This window comes from Stegostoma tigrinum, chromosome 8 (assembly GCF_030684315.1).
Source record: "Stegostoma tigrinum isolate sSteTig4 chromosome 8, sSteTig4.hap1, whole genome shotgun sequence".
Lineage (NCBI taxonomy): Eukaryota > Metazoa > Chordata > Chondrichthyes > Orectolobiformes > Stegostomatidae > Stegostoma > Stegostoma tigrinum.
The window spans coordinates 77,517,933-77,538,335 of record NC_081361.1 but is presented as its reverse complement, the minus strand read 5'-3'; the positions used below and the strand labels follow the sequence as shown (position 1 = coordinate 77,538,335).

Genomic DNA, 20,403 nt, shown 5'->3' with positions numbered 1-20,403 from the left:
TAAACATGATTTATTCCCATGATACCTGTTCTTAAGTCTGTTTTGATTTTCATTAAGTTTTTTTGAGTTACCTTTTGCTAGTTCAGTTTATTTGATTTGCCTTTTCACATATCTTTGTGTTTCAGTTGCAATTCAGGCTTAGTAGAAAATAATTACTGAGAGCAGACTGAAGTTACAATTTTGTTTTGTAATTATAATTTGTGTTAAATCAACATAGTCTTACTCACATTATACTTCAATGTGACTGTTGAATTTATTTCCTATGAAAATTGGGATGTCCCAACTATCAACCTTCCAATATCTTAGTTTTATTGAGAATTTCTATATTTTTGATTTTATTTTCTAGCTTTTAGATTTCAAAGCGAAAAGATCTGGTTGGAATTGGTCTTTGGAATATACTCAATATGCAGTCCTGATCAGGCATTAATTACCTTTCACAAGCAGTGCATATACTTTTTGCAGTGAAGAATAGTTAGCTTTTGGAAAAACGTACAAAAATGCTTTTCTGGGTTCCATAATGCAATTTTTTTGTTTTCACAGTCAAATTCATGATTTTGATTAGGTGGTGAGGGTTGTTGGATGAAGAATAAGTGCTGATTATTGTTTGTATTTTGTCATGATGTTTAGAACATAGAACATAGAACATTTCAGCACAGTACAGGCCCTTCGGCCCTCGATGTTGTGCCGACCTGTCATACCGATCTCAAGCCCATCTAACCTACACTATTCCATGTATGTCCATATGCTTGTCCAATGACGACTTAAATGTACCTAAAGTTGGCGAATCTACTACCGTTGCAAGCAAAGCGTTCCATTCCCTTACTAATCTCTGAGTAAAGAAACTACTTCTGACGTCTGTCCTATATCTTTCACCCCTCAATTTAAAGCTATGCCCCCTTGTGCTCGCCGTCACCATCCTAGGAAAAAGGCTCTCCCTATCCACCCTATCTAACCCTCTGATTATTTTATATGTTTCAATAAGTCACCTCTCAACCTTCCTCTCTCTAATGAAAACAGCCTCAAATCCCTCAGCCTTTCCTCGTAAGACCTTCCCTCCATACCAGGCAACATCCTAGTAAATCTCCTCTGCACCCTTTCCAAAGCTTCCACATCCTTCTTATAATGCGGTGACCAGAACTGCACACAATACTCCAAGTGTGGCCGCACCAGAGTTTTCTACAGCTTCACCATAACCTCTTGGTTCTGGAACTCGATCCCTCTATTAATGAAAGCTAAAACACTGTATGCCTTCTTAACAGCCCTGTCAACCTGGGTGGCAACTTTCAAGGATCTGCGTACATGGACACCGAGATCTCTCTGCTCATCTACACTGCTAAGAATCTTACCATTAGCCCTGTACTTTGTCTTCCGGTTACTCCTACTTTACCTGACTTATTTTAAAAAAGGAAGGTGTACTTTTAAGTTTTATCAGAACAATGAATTCTGACTTTGCACAAAGTATACAGAATATTGAAAGTTCCATACTTTGTGCTATTAGCCTCAAATTTACACATATCCTCCATTTCAGGTAGTTCTGCAATGTGCTGCAACTCCAAGTGACCTCGTGTTCACATTACAAACATTACAGAGTGAATGTAAGCTAGCAGTGTATGTGCAAGCTTTGTACAATAGCTGTCTACAGTAAACAAGAAAGCCCCTTAAAATACTGCAGTTTTCTAAATACATTTTCCCATTAAATAATTCTTCCTATTAATACTGTTCATAGAGTTGAGATGTACAACACAGAAACAGACCCTTTGGTCTAACTCTTCCATACCGACCAGACATTCTAAATTAATCTAGTCCCATTTGCCAGAATTTGGCCCATATCCCTCTAAACCCTGCCTATTCATATACCCATCCAGATGCCTTTTAACTGTTGTAATTGTACGAGACTCCTCCACTTCCTCTGGCAGTTCATTCTATACACTCATCACCCTCTGTGTGAAAAGTTCCCCCCTTAAGTCCCTTTTAAATCTCTCCTCTCTTCCCTGAAACATTTACCCTCTAGTTTTGGACTCCCCTACCCTGGGGAAAAGACCTCGACTATTCACTCTATCCATGATCCTCATGATTTTATGCACCTCCATAAGATGACCCCTCAGCCTCTGATAATTCAGGGAGAATAGCCGCAGCCTATTCAACCTCTCTCTATAGCTGAAACCCTTGCATATCCTTCTAAATCTTGTCCAACCCTTTTCCAGCTTATTATTAAATGCTATTCCCTCAAATGTTTGCTTTACAGAGCTCAAATTTCTTCATAAAATTTTACCTATCCTGGTTTGCTCATTTCACAGTTGACATAATTTTATGATGATGTGATTTCAAATGTATTCAATTTGCATTTGACTTGCTGTTACATCATTAGCCAGCTTCTAAAGCATACAGAAGGTTTTCACTGTAATTCCAAGCCTATGTCAGAAAGTTAGAAATTGTGCGCAAAACGCATGTGCTTGCAAGAGAGAGCCGTGGGATCTACAACAAACTACCCCATCTCAAGTATTAGTCCCTAGTCAAAAGGATAAAGACAATAATTCTGATGGACCAGTCCAAAACTTGGAATTTAGCTTTTTAAAAAAAAAACTCTTATGGATATCAGGAATTAAATCAACAACATTTTTGAAATAATTCAGAAAAAGTGATATCAGACATCGTCTTTTCCTATCCTGAACTCTTGCCAGAAAAATTCAGTACAATTAGATCGTAATCCAGACAATGAAAATGTTGCACTCACCCTCATGCCTCTCAGCATGGTCGAATGTCAGCCTGTGTGCCTGATCCTTATTGTCAATTCTAGCTTTGAATGATTTCATAGATATGAAATGAGGATATAATTTGGTTCACTAACTATTAAGGTTTACTGTCCGTTCGTGTGGAATTTTATGTTCTATACAAGAGGTATATAATATGAAAAACAGAACGCAATGATAAACCAATAATCTGTAAAGTTGTATTGAGGACATTAGAAAAATGTATAGTGCAGAGTCAATAGAATGTTTCCTGATGTAGGGAAGTGAGGCTGGTGTTTTCTGTTATTACTTCTAAGTGAGAGGGCAGGTGTCAAAACACTTAGATACTCACCATCACCGCGAAAGAGAGTGCCTCCTCAACCAATGGCAATCAGGTATTTATTTAAGCAGTGATCTGGTGGGCCTGTCAGCTAAACACGCTGGAGGATAATGATGTCCTGCCCTGATTTGAGCCGTAGCACCATTGAAAAACTGCAGGCTGCACAGAAGCGCTGAAAGCCAAGAGCATGTGGAAAATAAGTGATCTGCTGCTAAAATCCTGAGGTGGGGGATGCAGGGCAAGCATCATACTTCCAACCCATCCAAGTCCTGACTGCCGCTAGAATGGAACAGATGAGGCTTCCATCCAACAGACAGTTGTTCTGTTGCAACAGTTGGGAAGGCTGTCATTTTTCTTAGCTGCCTGGAACAAGTTAATTGGGTCGATTGCATGCTGAAGCCCTTAAGTGATTGTTAATTGATCCTGAAGGGCTTCAGTTGGAAGCAGTTTTGAAGATTAAACTTGGCCTTCACATCCAGAACTTAATTTCCTGAGGTGAAGAGAAGATGCAGCATGGATTTCTCTCGTGCCAACCCTTATGAGCATTTGCCTTTCCTGATACTTTCCCTGCCACTTCCAAGGAAGTGAAAATTCTATCCACGAATACAAAGAAAATCTTTAAAATATTGGGGCAGTTGCAATCCTAGTTGCATTAAAGCAGCATAGATTCTGGAAATATCAGAGGACAGGATAAGTAAAAGCATAAACATAAAACAAATAACACTTAACAAGCTCAACAAGTCAAGCCATGTCTGTAGCGAGAGAGAAAACATTACTATTTCTTGATTCTTGACTTGACAAGCAAATCAAAAGGATGGGGTTGACAGGAAAGCAGAGGCCACAGTCAAATCAGACATTCAGGTGACAGAGCAATGTGAGTGACAGCACAACGTCAAAGGGATGAATGGCCTGCTTCTACTTCAAATTTGTTTTGTTCATTTGTTTCCACTTGTCAACGTCATGGGATCAAGAACAAGAGATCATAGATAAAAGGCGGGAAGCAAGACAGTTGCCCTTTTTTTTCTTGAATAGCCTCATGGAATTTTTTTTAGATCTCTATGCTAGTCATCATTAACTCCTGTACTGTGCATGGCAATGCCTCTAACCAATCAAAGTTCACTTTCCAACCAATCAGCTTTCTTTTCTCATATAGTATAAATGTTGTTTTCATCTGTATTGACATGTCTTGCAAATTGTTCGGATGATTGCAAAACAGTTTTTTCCCCAGTAGTGTTCAAGTTCAGTAATGTCAGATGGTGAAAAGTAAATCTGTTAAAGCATTTGTTGACTTATTATTTATAAACCTAAATTAGTGGTTATATTTTAACAACCCATGAGCAAAATTAATGAAAATCAGGAAAGTGCAGGGAGATCTTGCTTTAAAGAATGAATTTCTGCATACCTTATTCTCTTCGTATTTGCATGAATGAGGTTCATTCTGCCTGCAGTGTTCTGTAGTAGTTCTAATTATGTGACGATTTTAATTCTGCTGCACAGATCACTTGTGTTTAGATTTTTGTTTTAATGTAAAATCCAGGCAGTCAGACTAATCTACAATATTTTGATCATTTGCAGCTTTGCCAACTTTTACCCGAATCCCTGTGGATCAAATTGGAATTTCTGGAGGAGTGGCTTCATTTGTGTGCCAAGCAGTAGCAGAGCCTAAACCTCGTATCACCTGGATGAAAAAAGGAAAGAAAGTCAGCTCTCAGCGCTTTGAGGTAAGATTTTACTTCTTAAATACTTAAATATAAAGTTTGGATGAAACCAGGCTTAACGAGCCATAGATATTGAACGTTAATTTACATGATAGAATTGTGACAGGAATTTACATTTTTTTTGGCTGACAGATTGCTACTTTGAGAAATTCATTACCATATTTAACACAAAAGTCACATGACACCAGGTTATATTCCAATAGGTTTATTTGAAATCACAGGCTTTTAGAGCACAGCCCCTTAAGCCAGGTGAAGTGAGAGAGGAGACCACTCAATTTGTAGATGGAGAGATCAAAAGATCTTAACTGATGTGAATGGGCTGGCAAAAAATAAGGCTATGCAGGTGACCAAGAGTGTCAGATGGTGTGAGTAGTGTGAACAGCTGAATGACAAGCAAAGGGATGACCTAGAATCGAATTAAATGAGGCAGAGAGATCATTACAAAAAAATAAAAATAAGGTGGTGCTGGAGACAAACCAAATGACTGGAATAACACAGTAGGTATAAATGTCACCTGATGAAGGAGATGCACTCTGAAAGCTTGTGAATTCAAATAAACCGGTTAGACTATAACTTACTGTTGTGTGACTTCTGACTTTGTCCATCCCAGTCTTAACACCAGCACCTCCAGACCATGTTTAATTCATCTGAAGTGTTTTATTTGCTCATTATGGAGTGCACTTGTTTAATTTGGTCCAAAAGTGCAGTTTAGCAGAACTTGAGGCTTGGGAGCCCTCTGACTAAAAAGAGATACCAAGCAAAAAACCAAGAACTGCAGATGCTGGAAATCTGAAACAAAAACAGAAATTGCTGGAGAAACTCAGCAGGTCTGGCAGTATCTGCGGAGAAAAAGCAGAGTCAGTATTTCATATTCATTGACCCTTCTTGTTCAGAACCTTCTTCGAGTTCCTGATTTTGCAGAGTTGATAAGTTACTGCAGCAATTTCTGTTTTTGTATGAAGAGATACCACAGGAGTTTAAATTGGTAAAACTGTACAGCTTACAAAAAACCATAAGAAATTGGAGCAGAAGAGTAGGCCCTTTTGATTCTTTGAGCCTGTTCTACCATTTAATTTGATCTTGGCTAATACTTCAATATTGTTTCCTTGCTCTATTCCCATATCTCTTTAATCTTTTTAACATGTAGAAATCTAGCAATCTTAGTCCCACCAGTGATTCTCAGACTGCACCTTCCAAACCAATGACCACTTCCTATAGAATGACAAGGCTAGCTGACACATAGGAACACCACCACCTGCAAATTTCCATCCAAGCCACTCAGCATCCTGACTTGGAAACATATTGCCATCCCTTTACCGTCATTGGGCCAACATCCTGGAATTCCATCCTAGTGGCATCATGGGTCAACCTGGAGCAGGTCACTGCAGTGGGTCAAGAAGGCAGCTCGTTACCACCTTCTCAAGGGCAACTAGTGATGGACAATAAAGGCTGGTCAGCCAATGACGCCCACATACCACAAATTAATTTTAAGAAGTCTTGATTATGCTCAATGACTGAGCCTCTGCAGCTCTCTGAGATGGAGAATTTCGAAGATTCACCCCTCTTCCTCTCAGTCTTAGTGGTCTGCTGCTTAGTCTGAGACTGCACTCCCTGATTCACAACCCTCAACCAAAGGAAACATTCTTCTTATCTGCAGAGAATATAGACCCACTCCATTCAGTCTCTCCTCATAGGATGTCCCTCCATCCCAGGAATTAGTTCATGAACTTTTGCAAGTATGTCAATGACAGTATGTCATTCCTTGGGTAAGGAGACAAGAACTGTACACAATACACAGTATGATCTCACAAAGGCTCTATGTAATTGAAGTAAGGTATAGGAAATTCATGAAAACGTTTCACATAAAGTGATGGAAGGTGTCATCAATAGAGCTATCAAACAGCACCCGTTTAGCAACAACCTGTTCTTTGATGCCCAGTTTAGGTTCTGCCAAGGTCATTCAGTTCCTGATCGCATTCCAGCCTTGGTTCAAATGGACAAAAGAGCTGAATTCCAGATGTGAGGTGAAAGTGACAACCCTTTACATCAAGGAGAACTAGTAAAACTGGAATCAGTGGGAATCAGGAGCAAATCTCCACTGGTTGGATTCCAACCTGACATAAGGAGATGAATGTGGTTGTCAGAGGTTGCTTCACCTTAACACTTGTCAGCCCAAGCCTGAATGTTATCTAGGCCTTGTTGCATTTGAACATGATCTGTTTCAGCATCTGAGCGATCATGAATGATGTTGAACATTGTTTAATCATCGGCGAAGATCCATACATCTGATTTTATCATGGAATTGAGGCCATTAATGAAGCAGCTGAAGATGGTTCAGTCGAGGACACCTGAGGGTCTCCTGTCGTGATGTCCTTGAGCTGAGATGACTGACCTCCAACAACCATAACCATCTTCCATATGCCAGGCATAACTCCAACCATTGGAGAGTTTTCTCGCGATACCCATTGATTCCAGTTTTGCAAGGGCTTTTTAATACCACACTCTGTCAATTGCAGCCTTGATGTCAAGAACAGTCACTCTGACGTCACCTCAAATTCAGCTGTTTTGTCCATATTTGAACCAAAGCTGTAATGAGTTGAGTGTGGCCCTGGCAGAATACGAACTGGCTGTCACTCAGCAGGTTATTGCTGAGCAGTGTTTGATAACACTGTTGATGACATCCTTCATCACTTTATGAAGACAGTTTTCATGAAATTTTGTTTTTATTCCCCTAAGCTTAGAGGATGGAAAAAAATGGAAGTGTTTTAAATGATGGAAAAAATTTGTTAGGATAGGTACAAAAAAACTATTTCCTGTAGTAGGCTGCACAATCTTGGTTATTTTACTGAACAGCAGCACAATCTAGTTCATCTAACTCTTGATTCCTCCTTAAGCATGTGTAAAAATTCTACCTTAGCGGAGTGTGCGCATGCCTTTGACACGCAAGCACACTTGCTTGGAACAGGGAGTAGTAGCACTGACACAGATTGCTAATACTCCAGCTAATGCTACTATTGTTCCATTGTTAGACATGTCCATATCCAACCTATTCATGGCCATCATACAAGTCAAATTAGACTAGTTAACAAGTAATCAGATTCCTAAAAGCAGTAATCTATTTGTAAATCATCAACTATTTCAACTGTTGCTTTAGCACTTCGACTCATTCTGTTCACTGAATGAATTGATCACAGCTAAGCTTGATCTTGTCCGCACCAAGCGTCTACATTTTCAAGCATTTTGCAAGAGTTATGACTGGTTAGCAAGCAGGGTTGTTTAAAACTGTGACAGAAAATAGCCGAATCTCTGGGGAATTTCAAATTCATATGACATGTTGCTTTAGGTAGTATCTTGTCGTTTGAACTGCTATTGATCCACAAGTAATCCAAACCAGCATTTAGTGATGATTCTACATGCGGCCTAATGACTAGTATTTTGGAATGAGTAAGGGGACATTTGCTGGACATATGATTGAACAACATCAGCTTTGTTGACACTTGAAAAATCTTTTCTATGTCTCCCAATAGAGAGGTATTTTTTGACCCCTTCCATTAGTTCTGTGTTCAATTAGGTGTTCTTTATTTGATTTCCAGGTTATAGAATTTGATGATGGCACTGGATCAGTGCTTCGAATTCAACCACTAAGAGCACCACGAGATGAAGCAATCTATGAGTGCACAGCAGCAAATAGTGTTGGACAAATAACAAAAAGTGCCAAACTAACAGTACTAGCAGGTAAGAATATTATTTCTGTTTGTTGTAGCATTTAATTTGTTAATACCACACCAAAGCTCATCGTGCTGCCAACAGAATTAGTATATAACTGACATTTAGCTATTAACATGATGTGGATGTGCACGTTTAGTGATGGGAGAGGTCAGTTGAAAGTAAAGTATTTAACTTGATATGATAGTGCAGAACTACACAGAAATGGGAACAGCCAAGATTATTAAAGGCAGTCCATAAGACAATGAAAGCAACAACTGGTAATTTCAGAGACATGAATAAGTCTTCTAGTTGCATTTTGAGTTTAATGCTGCAACAGATTTTGCAGCAGAAATGCCTGTTCATTTTGCAAGCTGTTTACCCAGTTCATTTCAGACTAATAATGCAGGTATCCAGAATTATTATGGCCTCATTGATTCCATGGATCTGACCCTTATTATTCAGTTGATTTTAGGGTGGCATGGTGACTCAGTAGTCAGCACTGATGCCTCACAGTGCCAGGCACTTGGGTTTGATTCCACTCTCAGGAGACTGTGGCAGTTTGCACATTCTTCCCGTGTCTACGTGGGTTTCCTCTGGGTGCTCCTTGGAAAGTCAGTGTGGACCTGGACTGAATGGCCTGCTTCCACTCTGTAGGAATTCTTAATATCAGAATTGCATTTTCTTGAGGTGAGCCCATAGCACTCATTACATGAAATGAACATGAATATCTATAGTGATAGCATGTAAACCTGCTGAGGATCTATTGCATTTGTATATATGTATTGTTCCTTGTACTGAATATCGTTTTATTATGAGAGGTTTACAATCCAATGTCATTTACTATATCTACAGATGTGTCTGTATATAGATTTATTTGGAGAATAATTATTTCATATTACCAATTCCATTCCTGTCCCAGGCAACTGATTTTGACTGAAACAGATGATTTGCAGCCTCAGGGTCATATTTGGCTCTGAGATGAACTTGTGACCACCAATATATTGCATCACCAAAACCACCTACTTCCACACCATGCCTCACCTGAAAGTGTCTACAATATGTCTAGATTTTATTATTCCAATGCTTCCTAACCTGGCTCCATTTTCCATCCTACACAAAATTACAGTCACCCAAAACTCTCGTGTTTGGTGACAACCCTGTGAGAGATGGCAATGAAGAACTCTATTATAGCTTGGGAAGAGAGGGAGAGATGTGAAAATAGAAGTGTGCAAAATGAGAAGGAAATGGTAAATCTCGACGAAGGGCAATCCTTGTTTGAGGAAAGAGGAAGACCCATCTGAAGTATTGTTGCGAAGGTCTCATTGCTGGAACAGTTGTGCCTGAGATGGAGAAATTGCATAATAGAATAAAATTTTTCCAGGAAGCCGGGTGAGAATTAGTGTAAAGATAGTGTGAAGACCGATGTGGAATCAGGGTCCTACTGACAATTGTTAGTTGACAGCCTATCCCCAGCAATTGGGATCAAGAAGTTGATAAAGAGGAACTCAAACGTGAGAATAATATCTGGTGGTTAGTCTAGAGTAATGTACAGCTTTAAAGCACATTTTCTGATGCATACTGTATCACTGGCTTTCATTCACTTTATTAATTGCTGCTACACAGTAGCTGAGAACATGAAATGTAGAACCACTACTAGCCCTCGATACTTTTCAGTTTCATGCTCTGCTGTGTAACTAAGTACAGTAATACAATAATCAAACAGCACTAAAATTCATCTTCTAATATCCTACCCATTTAAAAGTTTTGTTTAGAACCTTGGCCACAAAATTGACAAGTTTGGATTAGGCTCAAACACTTCACATTCTTATATGCTGTTGGAACATAAGAAGAGAAGTAACCCATTCATGCTTCAATCCTTTCTTGTAATTGATGAGATGATGGCTGATTATTTTCATTCCCTAAAGCTGCTTTGAGTCTATTTCTTTTTATATATCTTGTTGAACAAAATTCTATCAATATAATAAAATAAAAAAAGAACTGCAAGTTCTAGAGGTCTGAAACACCCAAAGACAGAATATTCTGTAAAGGGGTCACTGGATTCATTGAAACATAGAAACATGTTAGGCCATTCAGTCCCACAAGGCTGTTCCATCATTCAGTGAGGTCATGGCTGATCTGTGGTCTAACTCCATACACCTGTCTTTGGCCCATATCCCTTGTTACCTTTGCTTAACAAATATTTATCAACCTCAGGTTTAATGTTGACAACTGATGCAGTATTCATTGCTAGTTTTAAAGGAGATTCTCCAACAATTTCTGTTTTATGTTTCAAAACTCTATCAATCTCTGAAAATTTTTAAGTCCCAACACTAATACTTTTCAAATATTTGTTTCTAACATATATTTTCTGTTAAAAAGCAGGTGGATGCTGTTGCCATAAATTAATCTGAAGTATAGTCTAAATTCAGTAACTTGCATTACATAAGATTATTGAGATAAAATGGGGTTTCCTTGATTCGTGGGGAAAAATGAAGACTGTTGTGGAAATACAGGCGCTTTCTGAACTTACAACTGGGTAGTTGCTTATATAATGTCACAGTGGGACATGCATGACTGTGTTTTCTCCCACTGCCCACATGTCATACTCTAATAATGTATTCATAGATGGTGAGTAGATTTGTCCCATTTATTCAGGTACCCTTTGTTCTCCCACTTGCTATTGTTTCCTGATAGCATTTTCTTTTTTCTCACCCTTAACTCTGGATTCCTCTTCCAAGTGTAAGCTTGACTTGGCTTTGAGCAAGTTGTAGTTGTAACTCAGGTCTTAACTGCATAAACTGGGCTGACATTTCAGCTGAGTACTGTTGAAAATTTGGATGCTTTCAAGGGCCCTTCTTTCAGATGATTCATTGAAAAAGTCTTGATCTTCCTTTTCAATTGATCTTGGTTCAGTTATAAGAATTAGGGTAGTTCTTTATCGCAGCCAACTTGCATGCTTCAGCTATGGCCACTTAAGATAGATTATCTGAATAAGTATTTCATTCGTTTTTGTTGTCTTTGCTATGTGAAATGTCATGGTCATACAGTCGTGGAGGTCTCCAGCACAGAAAAGGTTCTGAAAAAGGTTCACCGGACCTGAAACCTTGACTCTGCTTTCTCTCCACAGAAGCTGCGGAACCTACTGAATTTTTTCTAGTAATTTCTGTTTTTGTTTCCGAGTCTATTTAATTTCTCTTCATAACTAAAATTCTCTAGCCCGGCCACATCTGGTAAATCTCCTCTACATTCTCTTCGGTGTAGTCACATCCCTCCTGGAATATGGATTGCAGAACTGCACATAATACTCCAGTTGTTGACAAACCAACTTTTTATCCAGTTGCAATGTAACTTCCTTGCTCTTCAGATCTCTGCTAATAAAGGCAAACATCCTTTCTGCCTTCTTAACCACTTTATCTGCCAGTCCTACTACCTTAAGAGACCAGTGGACATGAAATACAAGGTTGTTCTTATTCCTTGCTGCTTCCAAGAGTCCTACTATTCATCATGTATTCCCTTGCCTTGATTGTATTGCCCAAGTGCATCACCTCACACTTATCTGGATTGAATTCCGTTTCCCACTTATCAACACATCTAACCAGTCAGTCTGTGTGCAGTTGTAATCTAAGGCTATACTTCTCATAATTTACCATCCATTGATTTTTGTACGTCTGTGAATTCACTGACTGATAAATCTTCCAACCTTTGAGTCTGAATAATTTAGATGTGCCACAAATAGCAATGACCCCAACATTGATCCCTTAAAAATACCCAGTGGACACAGGCTTTCAGTAACAAAAACCTCTGCTTCTGCCCTCGGGTAATTCTGGATCTAATTAGCCAAATTTCCTTAGATCTCATGGGCTGTTATCTTTTCCATTAGTCTATCATGCAGGACCCTTATCAAAAGCCTTGCCGAAGTCCTAGTAGTCTGCATTGAATACATTGTCCTCATCTACACACCTATTTACTGAGATAACTCCACAGAGGCCACTATCCTGTCAGCAGATCAACCTTTGTTTACACATGCCTAGAACTTGACACTGGTCTGGCTTCCTCAGAGCAGAACTTCTGACATTCCTGTTTCTAACGGTCCCAGTCAGGGAACTCATATTCTATGAGGTCCAACTGACTCACCTCGTTACAATCATTACTTTCCCCCTGACTGAGTGCAGGAATAGGCCGATCTTTTTTTCTGGGGTGTTTTAGCATTGGGTCACCATCCTCCAGCTCTTCCTCAGATACAGGCATGTGTAACACACAGTATCTCACCTCTTGCGCTTGGAGTGTCTCAGAAGAAATTCATTCTTGTCTTCAGGTGGCAAAGGCACTGAGGTGGCGACTTCCACTGCATTCATCTCAGATTCATAGGTAGCTTCAATACTTGACGGAAAGGGAGAATCCTCTGGTTCCAGAACAGTCGGAAAGGCAGTCGAAGATCAGCACACATTTGCTCCCACGTCGTTTGCGTGTTTGCAGCTTTCATATGACCTACGTGCTTGTTCAGGACCATTGCACCTACCCGAACTATGTCACTAGACCTGATCTTGTGCCAATCATGCATTTTACCCATGAAGGACCATTTCATGGTTCCTCTACCAAACTACCATCCCCTTAAGTAAGTTGTCTTTCTCGCTTAAAAGAGAGTTGTGTCCTACATTAACATTCCTGATGCCATTTCACCCACCTCCCAGGCCCGGGAAGATCAGATGTAACCCTGTGCAGTCTTCTCCCTGTTAGCAACGCTGCTGGAGCTGTCCCTTTGGTTGCATAGGAGTGACCCTATAATCAAATCAGAATTGAGGCAGTTTGTTATCTAATGACATTGTGGGCTTTTTTTCAAGTCTGCCTTTGAAGTTTGGACTGCTCTTTCTGCCATATCATTGGGTTATGGATGGCATGGAGCTGTCCTTACATGTTGAATACTGTTTGACTTTAGGAAATACTCAAATTCCCTGCTGGTAAATGATGGCCTGTTATCTGTGGCCAACACTTCCAGGAGTCTGTGTATTTCAAAAGATGCACGCAGTTTTTCTATCATCACTTTGAGTGGACGTCCACAATGAGTAAGAACATGGAGCCCATGAAAAGGCATGCATGGTCGATGTATACAGAGTCTAGGGTTTATCCGGCCATTTCCATGAATGTGAGGATTGTAATTTATGTCCTTGTTGGCACTTTGGGCACAGCCCCATCAACACGGCTATGTCTGCATCCAGTCCTGGCTACCAGATGTAACTTCTCATCAACATCTTCATTTTGGACACCCCAGATGAGTAGGTGGAGTTCAGCTAGTATCTGGCAGTAATCTTTGCTCTGGACAATCAATCTCGCTTCCCATAATAAGACATCATCTTCAACTGTGATCTGGTCTCTCTTGGTCGAAAAAGGTTTCACTTCTGGTTGTGAAAGCCGTTTAGTTTTCCCCATCAACACAACCAGCTGTTGCAGTTCTTCTAGGACCAGCTCTTTCTGTGTCCAAAGTCTGATATTAACAGCTATGACTGGAAGTGTGTCCAGTTGTAGCTGTCAGAGTGACAGGATATCTGACATGCCTGTTTGTATCTGTCAGCCAGAGCTCTCTGATTGGACCAGATGAAGAGTCCCAGTCAGGGAGCTCATATACTGTGAGGTTCACCAAGCTGATCTCATGACAGTCACTACAAGGACTAACCCCTCTGTTGTAGGGTCTTCTGCATGCTGGCTTAAAAAAATCTCCTGGATACCTTCTACTAACAATTTTGTTCCCTTTGAACCTTTCACTGTTTTACCACCCCATCTTTAGTTGTGGAAGTTGAAAACCCCTGTCATTACCCTATTTCTTTCACACTTTTCCAGCAATGTGATTGTACATCTTTGGTTTTTATGTTCTACCCCACTGGTTTCATTTGTCTGCCACATTTGCCTATATTGTTGTTACTGCTCATATTTATTGTTTGTGAGGCATTTTGAGATATCCTGTTTTCCCAAAGCTGCTTTATCAATGTTAGTATTTCTCCCTTACTCAGTTCAAGCTAATATTTATCTTCCCTTACCTTCAATTTTGCAGATCCTTTTTCTTCCCCCCAGCACTTTATTTGCCCTCTTGAAATTGCCTATTTTATGTTATACTGATCATTGCCACCCACCCAACTCATACCCCTTCATTCAAGTGTAATCAAGTTTAGCTTGTTTTGATTTGGTGATCACAATGTCCAAAAATAACTCTTGAAAGCCACGATACATCCCAGGGTGAATGCTAATCAAAGGGAGTTCCATGATTTCAATGTACTGCATTCCATGTTTGTTATGGCTCCTAAACAAACTTACCCATGTGACGTTAAATACTACAGTTGCAGGTTGTGAGGAAGATGTGTGTCTTTCATGGATTTTAGGCACCAAGGTTTATACTACTGTCTGGTCTGCTATCACGCGTTTTTCTTCAAAGCAAATTGGCTTCAACTCAATTAAAGGATTTAGACCTCTATTTATGGAACACAAACTTTCCTTACCTGTATTAGCCATAATATGATTCTGGTCCCATTAGTTTAAATGGTGGGGCTATTGCACAATTTTCTTACAACACGAGATTGCACAAGATGGAGCTGATGTGTTATATCACAACCAACTGTGTTGTAGTCTTAATAGTGAAAGAGCCATATGTCTTTTGTAGACAACCCTGTAAACTTAATTGTATCTTATGTTTATTTGAGTAGTGGATTTTGTATTTCTTGGATGAGCAGATTTGGTGACACTAGGGAGTTTTTATTAGATCTTTCACTGTTAAAATTTTCTATGATTACATGTTTTTGTTTTGCTTAGTGGTTTTATTTAATGTGATGCTGAAAAATAAAGAAGAACTTCCCCATATTCTAGTATGATTGAATGAGAAGTATAATATTTTAATTGGCCTAGTGGTATTATTGCTGGACTGTTAATCCAGAGACCCAGATAACATTCTGGAGCCTGGGTTTGAATCCCGCAATGGCAGATAGCGGAATTTGAATTCAATAAATATCTGGAATTAAGAATGTCACGATGACAGTGAATCCATTGTTAATTGTTGGAAAAATCTGTCTGGTTCACTAATGTCCTTTAGGGAAGGAAACTGCCATCCTTACCTGGTCTGGCCTACATGTGACTCCAGACCCACAGAAATGTGGTTGACTCTGAACTGGCCTCTGGACAATTAGGGATAGGCAATAAAAGCTGCTGAGCCAGCGACGCCTTCATCCTATGAATGAATAAGGGGGAAAATAATAACCCCAAGGCAATGCAGATGCAATAATATGCATTTCTATCCATAGAAGTGAGCTTTATTGGCAAATCCGTCTGGTTCACTAATGTCCCTTAGGGAAGGAAACTGCCATTCTTACCTGTTCTGGCCTACATATGACTCCAGACCCACAGAAATGTGGTTGACTCTTAACTGCCTTCTGGGCAGTTAGGGTTTGGCAATAAATGCTGCCATCCTGTAAATGAATAAAGAAAGAAAAATGTTGCTGTTATTGTGCTGCAGTAACTATGCCTGATGAAAAATGACTTAATGTAAGTTGATTGAAATATCAGATTTTGGGCGGTTGCCGATGACTGAATTTCTACACAAGAAAGATCACGAGAAATTTGAACTGAGTTCAACTTGACTGGAAAATTAGTCATCCCAAATCAATTAGTTCAGAGGAATGGTCACCGGACTGAAACGTTAACTCTGTTTTTTCCTTCACAGATGCTGCTAGACCTGCTAAGCTTTTCCAGCAACTTTGTTTTTGTTCCTAAATTAGTTTACTCTTTTATGGTGCAAAATGATATTGATGCCCTCATGTGGACAGAAAGGGAATATGTATTTCTTTCCATACAATGGAACATAATAGCATAAAATTTCAAAAGTTAAAACAAATTTAAGATCTTTTTTGTGGTAAAAGGTTACTCAGTTAAAACAACTTTTCATTTTAAAAGGCCAAAGTAAGAATTGTTTATCATTTCCAGTTCTGAAACAAAGCATTGACTGAATAGAGGTAAAAGCCTGTGTTCTATATTCAATTGTTTAAAACCCCAAAACAAGGGGATATTATAAAGCTGTAGAAGTGCAGGACCACAATGCAATATTACTCTTTTGTGTCAACAAGCAGTGTGAGATAAAGTTAACCGAAATGCTATGGATATGTGGGACTGAACTCTGTGGATGTATTAGCCTAATACTGGAGGTGAACAGGACAGATCAATACAGTTGTTGGGACCTCTACAAGCAAGATGGTCGTCACCTGAACCAGAGGGGTACCGATATACTTGGGGGGAAATTTGCTAAGGCAATTCGGGTGGGTTTAAACTAATTCAGCAGGGGGGTGGGAACAAAATTATAGTTCGAGTATAGAAAAGGTTGAGAGTAAGGCGGTCCGAAATAAAGTTTCAGGGACGCAAGATGGCACTGGCAAGCAAGAAGTTGGTTTGAAGTGTGTCTACTTCAATACCAGCAGCGTCCGAAATAAGGTGGGTGAACTTGCAGCATGGGTTAGTACCTGGGACTTCGATGTTGTGGCCATTTCGGACACATGGATAGAGCAGGGACAGGAATGGTTGTTGCAGGGATTTAGATGTTTCACTAAGAGCAGGGAAGATGGTAAAAAGGGGGGGAGGTGTGGCATTGTTGGTCAAGGACAGTATTACAGTTGCAGAAAGGATGTTTGGGGACTCGTCAACTGAGGTAGTATGGGTTGAGGTTAGAAACAGGAAAGGAGAGGTCACCCTGTTGGGAGCTTTCTATAGGCCTCCGAATAGTTCCAGAGATGTAGAGGAAAGGATAGCAAAGATGATTCTCGATAGGAGTGAGAGAGACAGGGTAGTTGTCATGGGGGACTTCAACTTTACAAATATTGCCTGGGAACACTATAGTTCGAGTAATGTAGATGGGTCGGTTTTTAACCAGTGTGTGCAGGAGGGCTTCCTGACACAGTATGTAGATAGGCCAACAAGGGGCGAAGCCACATTAGACTGGGTAATGAGCCCGGCCAAGTGTTGGATTTGGAAGTAGGTGAGCACTTTGGTGATAGCGATCACAATTCTGTTATGTTTACTTTAGTGATGGAAAGGGATAGGTGTATACCACTGGGCAAGAGTTATAGCTGGGGGAAAGGCAATTATGATGACATTAGGCACGATTTAGGGAGCATTGGATGGGGAAGAAAACTGCAGGGGATGGGCACATTAGAAATGTGGAGATTATTTCAAGGAAAAGCTCCTGTGTGTCCTAGATAAATATGTACCTGTCAGGCAGGGAGGAAGCTGCAGAGCGCGGGAGCCGTGGTTTATGAAGGAGGTGGAATCTCTGGTCAAGAGGAAGACGAAGGCTTATGTTAGGATGAGATGTGAAGGCTCAGTTAGGGCGCTTGAGGACTACGAGGTAGCCAGGAAAGACCTAAAGAGAGAGCTCAGAAGAGCCAGGAGGAGACATGAGAAGTTGCTGGCGGATAGGATCAGGGTAAACCCTAAGGCTTTCTATAGGTATTTAAGGAATAAAAGAATGATGAAAGTAAGATTAGGCCCAATCAAGGATAGTAGTGGTAAGTTGTGTGTGGAGTCAGATGAGATAGGGGAAGCACTAAATGAATATTTTTCAACAGTATTCACTCTGGAAAACGACAGTGTTGTGAGGAGAATACTGAGATACAGGCTACTAGACTAGGTGGGATGGAGGTTCACAAGGAAGAGCTATTAGAAATCCTTCATTGTCTACAGGAATAGTGCCAGATGACTGGAGGATAGCAAATGTGGTTCCCCTGTTCAAGAAGGGGAGTAGAGACAACCCTGGTAATTATAGACCAGTGAGCCTTACCTCAGTTGTTGGTAAAGTGTTGGAAAATGTTATAAGGGATAGAATTTATAATCATCTGGAAAAGAATAAATTGATTAGGGATAGTCAGCACGGTTTTGTGAAGGGACGGTCGTGCCTCACAAACCTTATTGAGTTCTTTGAGAAGGTGACCACACAGGTAGATGAGAGTAAACCGGTTGATGTGGTGTATTTGGATTTCAGCAAGGCGTTCGATAAGGTTCCCCACAATAGGCTATTGTACAAAATGCGGAGGAATGGAATTGTGGGAGATATAGCAGTTTGGATTGGAAATTGGCTTGCTGAAAGAAGACTGAGGGTGGTAGTTGATGGGAAATGTTCATGCTGGAGACCAGTTACTAGTGGTGTACTGCAAGGGTCGGTGTTTTGTCCACTGCTGTTTGTCATTTTTATAAATGACTTGGATGAGGGCGTAGAAGGATGGGTTAGTAAATTTGCAGACGACACTAAAGTCAGTGGAGTTGTGGATAGTGACAAAGGATGCTGTAGGTTGCAGAGAGACATAGATAAACTGCAGAGCTGGGCTGAGAGGTGGCAAATGGAGTTTAATGCGAACAGGTTTGAGGTGATGCACTTTGATAGGAGTAACCCGAAGGCAAAGTACAGGGCTAATGGTAAGATTCTTGGTAGTGTAGATGAGCAGAGAGATCTCGGTGAACATGTACACAGATCCTTGGAAGTTGCCACCCAGGTTGTTAAGAAGGCATACAGTGTTTTAGCTTTTATTAATAGAGGGATCGAGTTCCGGAACCAAGAGATTATGCTGCAGCTGGGTGAACTTGCAGCATAATCTGGTGCGGCCGCACTTGGAGTATTGCGTACAGTTCTGGTCACCGCATTATAAGAAAGATGTGGAAGCTTTGGAAAGGATGCAGAAGAGATTTACTAGGATGTTGCCTGGTATGGAGGGAAGGTCTTCCAAGGAAAGGCTGAGGGACTTGAGGCTGTTTTCATTAGAGAGAAGAAGGCTGAGAGGTGACTTAATTGAAACATATAAAATAATCAGAGGGTTAGATCGGGTGGATAGGGAGAGCCTTTTTCCTAGGATGGTGATGGCGAGCATAAGGGGGCATAGCTTCAAATTGAGGGGTGAAAGATATAGGACAGATGTCAGAGGTAGTTTCTTTACTCAGAGAGTAGTAAGGGAATGGAACGCTTTGCCTGCAAGGGTAGTAGATTCGCCAACTTTAGGTACATTTAAGTCGTCATTGGATAAGCATATGGACGTACATGGAATAAGAGAACGGTATGACAGGTCGGCACAACATCGAGGGCCGAAGGGCCTATACTGTGTTGTAATGTTCTATGTTCCATGTTCCATGTTCTTTGTATGTTTTCACCTGTAAACATAGAAGGATGACTACTTGTGCTGCTTAGCCTCAAATAACCTTCAGATTGTTGGGACCCTCGGGGCCTTAATTTTTGTCATGTTTTGTTTTTTTCTGTTTGCAAGCTAGCAGCAGAATGAATGAACTTGATCAATTACCTGCTGAAGATTGGATCATTCCCTTCTGTTGAGTTAGGTTCAATCTTTACATATAAAGTTTTGTTTCAGCATTTTTGGTTTTCTGGATGATGTAGCTTGGAGATTGTCAGATCTTTTTAGTTTTGATGTGCTTGTTACCTGAAATACTGCCTGTTCCATTGAAATAAATAAAGACTTGGATTTAAATGCAATGCCAAATACAGGAAATATTGTAAACACAATATCAGACACAACTAAATATTTCAATTGCGTGTTGTCAGCTGGTTTTCTCCTGCAGTATAACAGCACTGTTTTATTTGTCACCCAAACACATAACAGTAGCAATATTTGGGTCCTGCCGCTTTTACTGTCAAGGGGAATTGAAGAACATTATGAACAAGAGTAGGCCATTCAGTCCCTCAAGACTGTTCCACCATTCATCAAGCTTGTATGTCCTTGCTGTTTGCAAATCTGCTCCGCTCATCAGTCTTTGGGATTGGATGATGGCAGCCTTCACACATCTGAAATCATATCTACTGCCGGGCATCAGAGTCACAGTCGTCAGAGCAAGAACTCAACAAGCAATAATGGTTGTCTTTAGGATAAAGCAACATGGTTAC

General features: G+C 40.2%; 1 protein-coding gene across 18 annotated transcripts in view; it reads left to right on the top strand.

The window, feature by feature from the left end:
* Positions 1-20,403, top strand: part of ptprfa (protein tyrosine phosphatase receptor type Fa) — a 491,915-nt gene that overhangs the window by 200,752 nt on the left and 270,760 nt on the right. For all 18 annotated transcript variants that reach the window (XM_059648016.1, XM_059648015.1, XM_059648014.1 and 15 more), the window contains exons 3-4: positions 4,645-4,790; positions 8,381-8,522. In XM_059648016.1, coding sequence (XP_059503999.1) covers positions 4,645-4,790; positions 8,381-8,522 — 288 coding nt within the window. The remainder of the gene's footprint in view (positions 1-4,644; positions 4,791-8,380; positions 8,523-20,403) is intronic.